We start from the raw sequence: 12,342 nt of genomic DNA, 5'->3' as shown, positions 1-12,342 counted from the left end.
ATACAAACTTAGGAAAATAACAATGTTAATTTTTAAACAGTTACTTTCTCATGTCGATTAAGTTCAAACTTTTTTAAATCGTAAAAATATTGTTTAAACATGTGTATGATGCATAGCATAAAGTTCAAAGGAAAAACATAATAAATGGTAAGCTTATTCGACTGACTTGACTGTTTCAAGCAGATTAGATAATCTCAACTTGCAAAACGACTAATTTTTGGACATATGCGATGTAAGTTTGTCAATTATTATAAAATATATATTGAGTCAGTTATACATAATTTAATTAGCAAATTGTAGCGTGTGCATATTTTAGATTGCCAAAAAAATTGGAAAATCAAACTATAATGCCTTGTACCTTCGGGTTAAGGAGTGACCCGTAATATGGGGATATAATGGAACTAAGATGGGAGGTGTAGGAAATGTTTTGAAACCTATAAAAGGCATAAGCATTTGAGCAAATTAGAGTTGGAAGCTACACTACAGATTTGCAGCTGGGCTTACTTCAAGCGACTATAACCCCCTTATTAGTTGGGAATTTGGAAAAGATTGCTTGATAAATGTTGTAGCCCTTTGAAATACCTTTCCATCGATATAAGTATCAGGTCAAACGGATCTCTATGTAAAAATTTATGTACGTTTTACTAAAGAGTTGTCAGTGGTGCTCGTCCACGGGCTCACGACGCGAGCAGACTGGCATTCCCAGGCAATATCGTGCGCGTCCGGGCAGTGAAGCGAGGACCCATTGTGTGCAAGAGCACACACTTGAGCAGGAAAGGCAGCGCACGTTGCAGGGCACGCAACACGTCCTCCATGATGTGCAACAGAGTCGTCTGGATTTGTCAGTTTCAGCTATTTTATTTGTCATTTTTCTTTTGCAAAATTTATATGAGTTCAAATTAAATATATGTGTCAGCGCATTTAGTTCATTCACCTCATTTTGTTTCCAAACTCGCAAACCCTAGTATCAGAAGTAGTAGAATTGATTCTTACAAATTGTCAGATTCAACTATTTTATTTGTTATTTTTCTTTCGCAAAAGTCATATGAGTTCAAATTAAATATACGTGGCAGCGCATTCAGTTCATTTACCTCATTTTGTAAGCGTGCAAACCCTAGTATCAAAAGTAGTAGATTTATTCTTACAAATTGTCTGTTTCAACTATTTTATTTGTCATTTTTTGTCCGCAAATGAGTCAAACTAGATATATGTGGCAACGTATTCAACTCATTCACCTCATTGTGTTTCCAAACTCGCAAACCCTAATGCTAGAAGTAGTAGAATACAAATTGTCATTTTCAACTATTTTATTTGTCATTTTTCTTTCACAAAAGTCATATGAGCTCAAATTAAATATACTAGTTCTTAAACATGTGCGTTGTACGTGTATTCCATATCAATTAGTACAAACTTTTTTAAAATGACATAAAAATTAGAAATGTGTGATGATTAACACAAAATATGAAGGCAAAAAATACAAGCTTAAAATGGTGAATGCCTTTGCCTATTCGGCTGATAGAATATCGAATGCAAAATAATTACATATTGTCTGAACAAGAAAAGTTGAATAATTACGTTTACTTTTGGGCTTACGTACATATATGTGTAATGACAATAACTTTGATGTTATTAGGTAGACAAATAAATATAATTGTATCTCATCTAAACTTCCTTATAAATGACTTTAGTGTGTGTTCCAATCCGAAACAAAGTAAGCAGGAGCCAAATACAATGTGTGTACAAAAATAAAAAATAATTTTTGTTTGATAATACATAGATCATGAACTTCACTTCTAAGTAGATTTGAATCATCTAAAACAGCCAAAGTTTCCAATCATCTATAGCACAAAACTAAAATTTTAACAACTTCATTCCATACACCACATCATTTTTCAGTGTTACTAATTTTCTAAATTATCAAAAATTTAATGACAGGTAAGGATATTTAGTAACTTTGCCATTCTATAAAGCATGTACCGCTTCATGTTGATTTTATCTGATAAAAGACGAAATAGTTAGCATGTTACTCGATTATATTCTAGATTTCAAAAGTTATTTTCTTTTGGTTATTTATTGGTTGGAGTCCAAATTAAATTCGCAGCAAAAAATCCCACTTTGAAAAGGTAAGTAGGCATTTTAATTTCTATCAAAGGCGACTTCATAACTTATACGAACTTCTGAAATCCAGAATAAATTAATCATTTAACAGTAAAACGTTGAATATTATATGCATGAAGTTTCTAAGAAAGCTTGGAGCTATTCCTTGAGCTGCACGATTAGAGTTTGCTTTGTATACTTTCAAAATTCATTGTACTGGCAATTACACTATACATGATGCTTAAAATAATTTGTCAATAAGATTATCCAGTATAAAGGGTGGTGAAACCTATAAAATTTAGAAGCTACCTGATGGGACATCATGATGATTTCACCAAGCTTATTCTGAGAGCTACCAAAACCATGTGTCCAGGACCTCTGACATTTTCTTTAGTTCTTGTAAACTAGGAAATTTATCCGCACTTCGCGTGATCATAAAAAGCAGAACGATGATTAAACTTATGAATAACTTTTCCTAATATTCGAATATTAAAAATGACAAAGAAGTATATTTATATAAATAGTTATTACGAATATTTCAACGTAAATTAAACAATAGGACCATGACACCAAATGTCAGGAAGTTGCAATAAGATGAAAACAAATTTCGTCGAAAAATGAAATTTATAGTGATAAAAAATATAAATATATGGAGTTAGAAGTTTTGGTATAGTTAGGCGTATCTCAAAAAACTCCAACCAATGATCAGAGAAGTATTTCTCTTAATAAATAATTTGGCGTTGTCACACGTATCTCTATTAGGAACTCCAATATTAAATTATTAGAGAAGATTACTTTTTCTAATTTGTCTTTCTCTATCTTAATGCGTCCATAATAGTATAAAAATTTCAACTTCTATCTCGTCCTAAAAAAAGTTCCAATTAAGTTGAATACCTAAGCTGGAGATCTAAGCTTGCATTTGAGTCATATGTGATTCACTTTTTGAAAATACTTACCTATGAAACTTTCACCCACATTTTGGAATTGAGTTATTACCGCTTGCAATACATATATATCTTCTTCTTCCTTTCCCATTCAAGCAAAACTTACACATGAGAATACTAAAATGATATTGTATCCTTAGATAAGAGTTGAATCACTCTTATCCGGTGAAATCCACCAGCATATTCCGATCGATTTCTGTAATCTTACTAAATATATGACTGAACAACATTTGTATTATAAGTTGAGCTATTCAGTCTTGACTTCTTCTTTAAACAGTTTTGAAATACTCAAAAATAGGACATGCATATTCAGAAATCTACAAAGCAAATTCCTCATCTACGAAAAAATAGAACAAAAATGCTATAAGAAGACAAGGGAAGAGAATGAGCAAAATATAAAGGGAGATTACAGGGAAAAATATAAGACAAATAGATCAGCATACACGACACAACTGATGATGAATTCTTCTAGAGTCTTGCCACTGCAAAATGCCTAAATCATATAAATTATCAGCTATCAAATCATTTTAGAAGAGAAATGCTAAGTTACTAATAATCCAATCGTTAACAGATTTGATAAAGGAGGTACACTCAAACAATCGAAAAATTAAAATGAAAAAATAATATTGGTATGGAGACAGATTTGTTGGAATTCTAAATAGATTTTCGGAAAAGAAGTTAATGATAATAATGAAAATTGAATAGATTTCATGGTCTAGGAGAGATACCACGTCTAAGTGAATCAACGTAGGTTTTTGTCAATTATGTGACAGATGATTACACGATAAGAACATTCAGATCAGATTGCATGACGGGAAAAACAACTTCAACTCTTCTTAACCTGTTCCTAAAAAACCAAAAAAAAAAAAGGAAGTCAGATAATGCAAATTAGAATATGCACAAGATTCATAACTTACAATCTATATATAATGCATAAAAAAGAACACTAAAAGGCATAAGAAGTAATTATCAATTCAATTGTGAGGAGTTAATACATATTATATATTATTATAATTAGAGGTTACAATAAAAGTCGGTTACAAATACATATGTTAATTAGAGAAAACTGATTGAGAATGTGAAATACATGTGATGGGAGATGCAATTATATGGCGAGTGATGAGTCTTTACTCTTTATTATGGGATAAATTGAATCTTTATTATTTTATTTAGTAAATAGAGTGAACGAATAGAAAAATGTCAAAACAAGGAGAAAAAAGATAAATAGAATTCTTGGTCAAAGAGAGGTGCCGCATCACTTTTCTATAGTTCTATTGCCTAACTTTATATTATTATAGATTATAGATTATAGAAGATTTTATGAGGATCAATTGGCAATATATCATGATATAACTACTGTTATAAATTTCATCTGTTATAATTGGTAGGGAGAAACCAAAGAGGTGAGAGGAAGATAATCAAGACCCTAGCATTAATTGGTTGTGTTTAACTAATATCAAACCATTTAATCCAGTTTGGAACGTAAGAAGCCACAAAATAAATAAATAAATGACTGCTTGACTTCTTAATATGTTGGAGTGGAAAAGCTAGTGTAATTAATAATTTGATAGGATGAGCTTTTCATTTTATATTTTTATTTGCAGTGAGGAACAAATGGCCAATCAACTTTTTATGGATATTTTGGTAACTCAATTTTTGATATGATATGATATGATGTGGCAGCGCAATCAATTCATCCACCTCATTTTGTTTCCAAACTCACAAACCTTAGAATTAGAAGTAGTAGAATTGATTCTATCGATCAGTTTCAACAATTTTATTTGTCATTTTCCTTTGCAAAAGTTATATGAGTTCAAATTAAATATACGTGGCAGCGCATTCAGTTCATTCAATGAAATTAGCTGGAACTATCACTTGGTTTTGTTGGCACCAGAAGTTGAACCTGATAATTCAATGAAAATGAGTGAATTTGCAAGTGCACTCAAAACCTATTTGAAATATCTCAGTGGAAGAATCAAAACCATGAGAAAGTCTTTCATTATCCATAGATGTGTGTGTAATATAAATGAAAACCATGCATGTATGTTTACATATAGGCTATTTAACAGCTTCATTCTCCACTCGAGTAGCTTCCAGAATCTAATGGGATCTTCGTAAAGTCGATCATCAGAATGTTATGATTCAATCAATTGGCAGGTCCAAATGACTCATGGCTTCTCGATTTGTTCCATTTGGACTATAAGGTAAAGTGAGAAGCTTGCTGGACTATACCAGAATTGTCTCGTTCCATGCCAATTTCACCTGCTGCAAATGCAATTAGTTAATTGTGCTCCACAACTGAAAAAAACATTACTAATAGACTTCAGTTAATGACATCATCATCCGCGCCTCAATGTCAAGCGAATCAGGGTCGGCTATATGAATCCTCAGTGCACCGGTAGAGTTCAGTTTTAGGCTAAATGGAGCATTAATCTTTTTTTGTAGCTCGTGAACATAAAAATTGTAGTACCTCTGGGAGGAAGATGCGTACATCAATCAGATAAAGAAGGAAATCACTACGGAGAAATCACCTTAATTGGATTGTCGCCCTGCATCTGCATACTCTGATGAGGTATTGGTCGTGTGTCTAAGCTTCTGCAGATGTTGAGCTATCTCAGTCAAGAGCTTGCTTCCTTCATTGCCACTCTGTAACGTCATGGCAGCATGTTTTAAGAAGCCGCTTTCTGCTTCAATGGCTCTCAACCTCTCTCTTATTAACGAAACTTCTCTTGTAAGAAGGACCTTATTTTCATTTCCTAATAGTATTTGAAAACTATGATTAGTGTATATGCAGTCTTTGAAAAATAAAATGAAAGAGACATCAACTTCTCTAAACTGATTTTAACACTATCATGTCATATAAAAGGTAACTACAACTTTTAATAATAAGTGATAACATGTTATAACAAGTTAAATTATATTGATAGTGTAAAATTTCTTTGCATTGTCAGTATATATATGAGTTAATCTAACATGAAAATGTTGAGAAGAAAATTGGGGGCGGTTCATTACCTCTTTCTTCGATCATGTTGGATACGGATGTACGAGGTCCTTCTTCAGGAGATGTTTTGATTTTCTCTACAACATCTGTCAACAATCCCATTAGATAAGATCTTTGTTTCTCAAAATCAAGTTGTGATTCATCCACATTCATCCCTCCATTTTCCGCAGAACATTCAAAAAGGCGCTCATTTACTCTATGATGATCCGCTTCATCAGGGCTGACACAATCTGATCTCTCACTAATAGATGATAAACACTGAGATTTCAGTTCTTGATAATCTTCATCAGCATCAACTTCACAAACCTCACTACCTATCGTCTTTATATGTCCGAATTTCTCTCTGTAAGTCTCGAGTTCAACTTGTAAGAGCTTCATCTCGTCCTCTTTCTTCAATAGCTCATCTTGCATGAACTGCAAAGCCTCTTGATCATATTCTGCCTGTTCTTCCATCATTCTCTGATACTGAAAGGCTTCCATTTCAACAGCTGCTTTCTCCGCTTGCAAACGAGTGATCATCGCCATTGCATTGTTTGCTGCGATTGCAGAAGCACTTCTTTCTTCATCCAATTCCATGTATAGTGCCACCAGAGACTTACGATCCACACGGACCTGTCTTTTTAAGCGTTGCACGACGTCATCTTCTAAATCGCTCGCTACACTATTTGTGTCGTTAGCCTCTGAAGTGACGTCAAGTTTATCACTAATCCATGACTTTCTGGGCCTATGATGAGACAACCTAGGACTTGCTTGAGCTGAGTCGGATAATGGGATTCCAAAAAATCTATTTCTTGTATTATTTGGAGTTTTGCAAGAGGAATCAATATCAGAATCTGGTAGCAATGGCACAGCAACAGCTTTCATATCCTCTTTACCTGGAATGCATTAATTCGTCATAAGTTTTGTGTCTCACACTAGCTTGTATATTTATACTGACATACAAGAGTAGAACTACAGCTTCCCCTGTTGGTTCGGTAGAACTCCGTAGCTTTAGCTCAAACCCTGTATTTGTGTTTAAAAATCCACTTAACTTGTATAAATAACTTATTAAGAACCAAGTGAACTGTGGTTTCTGGAATCTAGAATCTATAAACTCAAAATCCTAGCTCCCCTTTGCTGACATACAATCTCAAACCAGACAAAACTAAAGGCCTCTTTTTTTTTGTTTTGATAAACAACAAGAACTATGAGGAAAATATTTAACATGAAGGTAAATATTGCTGAGACAATTAGTAGATTACCTCCATTTGAGGGGCCTTCATCCTCTGGGCTGAACTTGAGCTCTGTGTACCTAGCACGAGGTGAATCTAGATGGCGCACTTCCTCAATAGTTCTCCATGTTCCTAATAATGGAGCTCGAGGAAAAGCGCGAGGAGATGGAGCAGGAGCTTGAGAATAAGACCTTCCATTAATCGATGCGTTCCTGGAGAATTTAGACCTCATTTTTAGAGGCTCTCCACAACAAGAACACCTCGCAACTATGCCCCTCTCAATTTGGATGGCCTCATCTAGTTCTTTCTTCCCTGTTTTTACAGAAAGTCTTACATCATCTGCCACAAAGCAATCAATGTCCTTTTGCAGAACCCCAGCTAGAGATTTGTACCTGTTGAAGGCATAACTAATTAAATAAATGCATTCTCTCTCGAACGGTTTAAGTTTCAGATGACCTGGTTACACAATTTAACATGATACCAAAGTAAGTACGAGGTCTTGGGTTCAAATATAACCATAGATGTTATGTAAAAGAGTTTCCACGTACTAAATTCATGAAAAAGAATTAGGCCTACAGTTCAATGGCGGAGCTAGAATTTTCACTAAGGGGATTCAAAATATAAAAAGTTAAACACACAAAGAAGCAAGAAGATTCAACATCTATTATATAGACATAAAAACTGATTTTTGACCTTATATGTACAGTGTAATTTTCTGGCAAAGTTTGGATAAACCCTCTACCCCCTGGCTCCGCCCATGGTCTACTTGTGATGGGATGTGTTGGAAAAACAATTAACTAAATAAAAGAGTGATTTTTCTAAGAATTTAAGCTTTTAGAGAAGATGGTCGCACATTTTTACAGTACCTATCGCAATCAGCATCTCTCTCTGTTGCAAATGACAAAAGGCAGCCTTCACACATATTCTTGATTTCAGAGAGCTTCTTGTGGACATGACAATATGCAAGTGAAGAAAGGTCCTTCTTGTGAATTTCACAAATGGATTCATTGTAATAGAAATTCGAGGTCCTATGCACGAGAACGTGATCTATCCTCGTGCAGAGCAAGCACGGGATATTCAATTCGAAGAACTTGGCGAATTCATACGAAAAGAATGCAAGAAAACCATCCACAAAAAGCACAATGATCAACACCCATTCAAGTATAGCATATAGGAAGAAAAGTGTAAATTTGCCCCATTTCTGATCAAAAAAGCACTTGAATGATCCTGAAGCCATTACTACATTTACATATAAGGTTTTATGTAAAACAACCCAAGATTCAAAACTAGAAATAAAGGGTCTATGAAATGAGATAGATCATGATCTTGGTAGGTAAAATAAATTAACCCCAGATCATGATGACCATTTTTCTGGCTCCTTCATTTGCATGTATGTATTTATGAGGAAGAAAAATAAATAAAACTGAATTGATAATTCAAAGGTTTCAAAAAAGTGAACTGGTGACATTCATTTGAGCTATATACAGCAAAATGGCCAATTTTTTTTTTTTTTTTTACAAATAAAATTTGCTTGGTTGATCATTTACCTGACTGAACGGTCGTCCTCTTTCTTCGCTTAAGTCAATGCATAAGTGGATTTTTTTCATTTGCTATCGTTATTCATTTCAAATTATTCGTGAACACAGATAGTCCAAATTTCACTCTCAAAGTATTGTGTACACATTCTTTATGACATTTGACCTACAGGGCCACCACCAAGTGAGTCTCGATCATCATCATATAACACTAAAGGTTGGGGTGGGCGTTCGGTTTTTCGGTTCGGTTTTATCAAACTTCGATTTGGCTATTTCGGGTTCGGTTTTTTGAAGGTGGACACCGAACACCGAACCAAACTAGTTCGGTTCGGTTCTTTCGGTTTCGGTTTTTTAAAGTTCGGTTCGGTTCGGTTTCGGTTTTTTCAATTCGGTTTTTTTGATATAATATTAGAAGCGATTCCATTGATACTAATTCATATTCTCAAATGCAATAAAACATAAAACTGATAATTTGAAATCAAAATCAAACAAACAAGATACACAAGAACAGAAAACTATAATTATGATATAGGATTACTAGGTGTTATATACATACCGTAAGAATAATTAAGAAAACACATAAAGGACATACATTAATCCTAAAGACACATCCTAGTTACCTTTCTTTGTTAAGGATATTTGATTTTCTCAATTGAAGTGGAAAATTAGGGATACAAATGCAAAAGAGGACTTATTACAATTGGTTTTTTTTTTGCTTTAAACTTAATGGGCCTGGACTGTTTTTTTTTTTTTGGGTAATGTATTAAATTTCGGTGCGCGTTCGGTTTTTCGGTTCGGTTTTATCAAACTTCGGTTCAGCTATTTCGGTTTCGGTTTTTTTACGGTGGACACCAAACACCGAACCGAACTAGTTTGGTTCGGTTCGGTTTGTTGAAGTTTCGATTCGGTTCGGTTCGGTTTTTCGATTTTTGGTATTTATGCCCAGCCTTACTAAAGGTAGGAAGCTCATAACTTTAAAGTTGGATTACGCTTTTGCCCCTGCAATAAATCATATCATATCATATAATACTAAAAGTAGGAAGCTCCTGACTTCAAAGTTGGATTATGCTTTTGCCCCTGCAATAAATCAAAATGTAATAAAACATCTAATTAAATACTCCATTCGTTTCAATTTATATGAACTCATTTGACTGGGCACGACATTTAACAAAGATGGAAGACTTTTGAAACTTGTGGTTTAAAATAAGCCTTGAAAATTTGTGTGACTGTAAATCATTCATAAAGTGAATTTGTTTCCAAATTAAGAAAGAGGTCATGCATTTTGGCACAGACTAAAAAGGAAATAGGTTCAAACAAATTGAAACAGAGGAAGTATTAAATAGTTAATATTTTAATTACTTCAAAAGTTAAAAACTAAATTACCCCCTGTACAAAAGTAAGACTACCCTCTACTAAAAGTTAACATTTAATATTTGCTTTAAATTGCTGTTATTGTAAGATTACAACCGATTAAAAGTTAATACTATATTTAACATTCTTTAACAATTAACATTTGAGATTTGCTGTAACATTTCATCTCCTGCTTTGCAAAGCTTTTGGGTTTTCTTCGGTTATCAAAATTAAATAGTTGATAAAGTATGGCTCTTCACCTCCTACATTATAAAGCTTTACAAGTTTTGGATGAATTATAAATACTTAAGTAATACATTAACTGGTTGAATAAGATTTAATGAGATCCTATTAAACTCTACGTGGAGTAATTGCTATTTCTTTCTCCGTTGCAAAACCTTTTGGTTTCCTACAGCTGCAAATTAAAACTAATGATGAATTATCTTACCTGATATGTTTAAATTCTGCTCATTAATTAATCATCCTATATAAATGGACATTAATAATATGTCTAACCCTCACCATTTGAAAAAACAATAGAGCATAACTGCAAGTATGTGAACTTTTCCTTCTGCCTTCTTCCATGGCGGCCTCTCCTTCGTAAGTCGTTTTCTTATCTCTTCACGTTATATTCCCCTTCACGTATATCTCTAATCTCTCTTCCTGTTAGTAATTTAATTATTCACAATCTTTATCCTATTTTTTTTTTCTTTTCATTTTTTCCATTTTTAACTTGAAGTTTTCAGGCGAAATATGAATCAAAGTTGATGTAAGTAGATACAGACTTTTCCATGTTCACAACTCTTTACTTTTGGCCATTAATTATAAATATATATATATATATATATATATATATATGAAGAATAAACATGAACTTAATATATATTATTTGTTACTAATCAAATAAGAATATCAATTATATTAAAAAATGTTGGAATCATATTTGTATCTGGAGCGCAAAGCATGGGCAAGATGTGTTCCTACAAAAAGCAGCCACCTTTTCCTTACAATTATAATGCAAGAAAGTACAAGACGTTTGGTTCCTATATTTCTTTGGTTTTGGAAACTTAAATGTCATGCCGCAAGGTTTTATTACACTTTTTAGAACACAAAATGCTTTGATTACTGCCTTTTGCGAAGAATGCTTTCAATTTATTTTTTTTAAGTAATATTGTACAAGTAGTTTTCCAACTTCTCATCATCATAAAAGTTGTTTAATAGCGGACTTCAAGTTTTGGTCATCATGTTATAACTTTAGTCATTCTTTTGACTACTGAGAGATGATAGTTGAATGCATGGTTAAGATTCTTCCGCTCTTAATTAATCAAAAAAATTGGGTTCAATCTCATAAATGAAAAACATTTTGGTTGAAACTGCTTTACCCCTTTGTGGGGTAAGAAATTTGCGTATGCGGATGGCCTATATAGATACTTTGAATATGCTCACGGCGCGGAAGGGTGAGATTAGGAATAATGGTCATTTTGTGAACTACTTTTCTGTCATTGTGAGATCAAGAAATTCCCGTGTTGTGAACTAATTTTTTTTTTTTTTTTTGCCCTTCGAGTTTTGTAAAGCTCTCGAGTATTATTTCAGCTTTCTTGTTATTGTATGTGAGTTGTAGACATCGAATTCAAGTGAGGATGGTTCAATTGTTACATATGAATCTTCTTGATAAACTTAAATCATGATCGGAAGTTTATGTATGAAAAAAAGAATTACTATTACTTCTTTTCACATTTAGAATTACTTCTCTTTTTACCAGTGTTATATTTTGCGAGAGTTTGGAAGTACCAAAATTTCGCATGCACCAAAGATGCTTCGGGGTCAAATAAATTGTTATTTTCAAATCACTTCGACAATGATCTACAAGTTGCGTGGGACACACGTGCAACGCACGTGTCCAAGTATATATGTTAAACGTGAAGCCCATGTTTTCATTACTAATCTGTATTATGTCCTTTATACGTGATGAAGACATACTCCCTGAGCACCAAGAATTGACAGTTTCCCTGAAATAAACTTATGTTTCCATACAAAAAGATCGAAACATGGATAAATGTGTTTACACTTTCCAGGAAAAACTGAACTCTCTGTCTTTCATTTACCCTTTTTTTTTTCTTCTTTTTATGCATTCTCTCAAATCTAGAGGCAAAAAGACAAAAAAGAAAAAAATCAAAAAAAGCAAAAAAGAGAGAAAAAGAAAT

The 12,342-nt window shown here is 33.3% G+C and overlaps 1 protein-coding gene across 2 annotated transcripts; it reads right to left on the bottom strand.

Moving 5' to 3' along the window:
* Nucleotides 1-4,861: 4,861 nt before the first annotated feature.
* LOC132625813 (probable myosin-binding protein 5) lies at nucleotides 4,862-8,768 on the bottom strand. Of its 2 annotated transcripts, none has more exons than XM_060340393.1 (5): nucleotides 8,120-8,768; nucleotides 7,284-7,645; nucleotides 6,054-6,917; nucleotides 5,573-5,797; nucleotides 4,862-5,306 (listed from the first exon to the last, which is right to left on the bottom strand). In XM_060340393.1, exons 1-4 carry the CDS (start codon nucleotides 8,488-8,490, stop codon nucleotides 5,574-5,576), a joined length of 1,821 nt encoding a protein of 606 aa, XP_060196376.1. In that variant the 5' UTR covers nucleotides 8,491-8,768; the 3' UTR covers nucleotides 4,862-5,306; nucleotide 5,573. The 2 variants fall into 2 exon arrangements, with proteins under 2 accessions (XP_060196376.1, XP_060196382.1); XM_060340399.1 differs by having other exon boundaries at nucleotides 4,862-5,303.
* Nucleotides 8,769-12,342: the final 3,574 nt, after the last annotated feature.

Source organism: Lycium barbarum, chromosome 1 (genome assembly GCF_019175385.1).
Source record: "Lycium barbarum isolate Lr01 chromosome 1, ASM1917538v2, whole genome shotgun sequence".
Lineage (NCBI taxonomy): Eukaryota > Viridiplantae > Streptophyta > Magnoliopsida > Solanales > Solanaceae > Lycium > Lycium barbarum.
The sequence above is the reverse complement of the archived record's forward strand: the minus strand, read 5'-3'. Positions and strand labels throughout refer to the sequence as shown.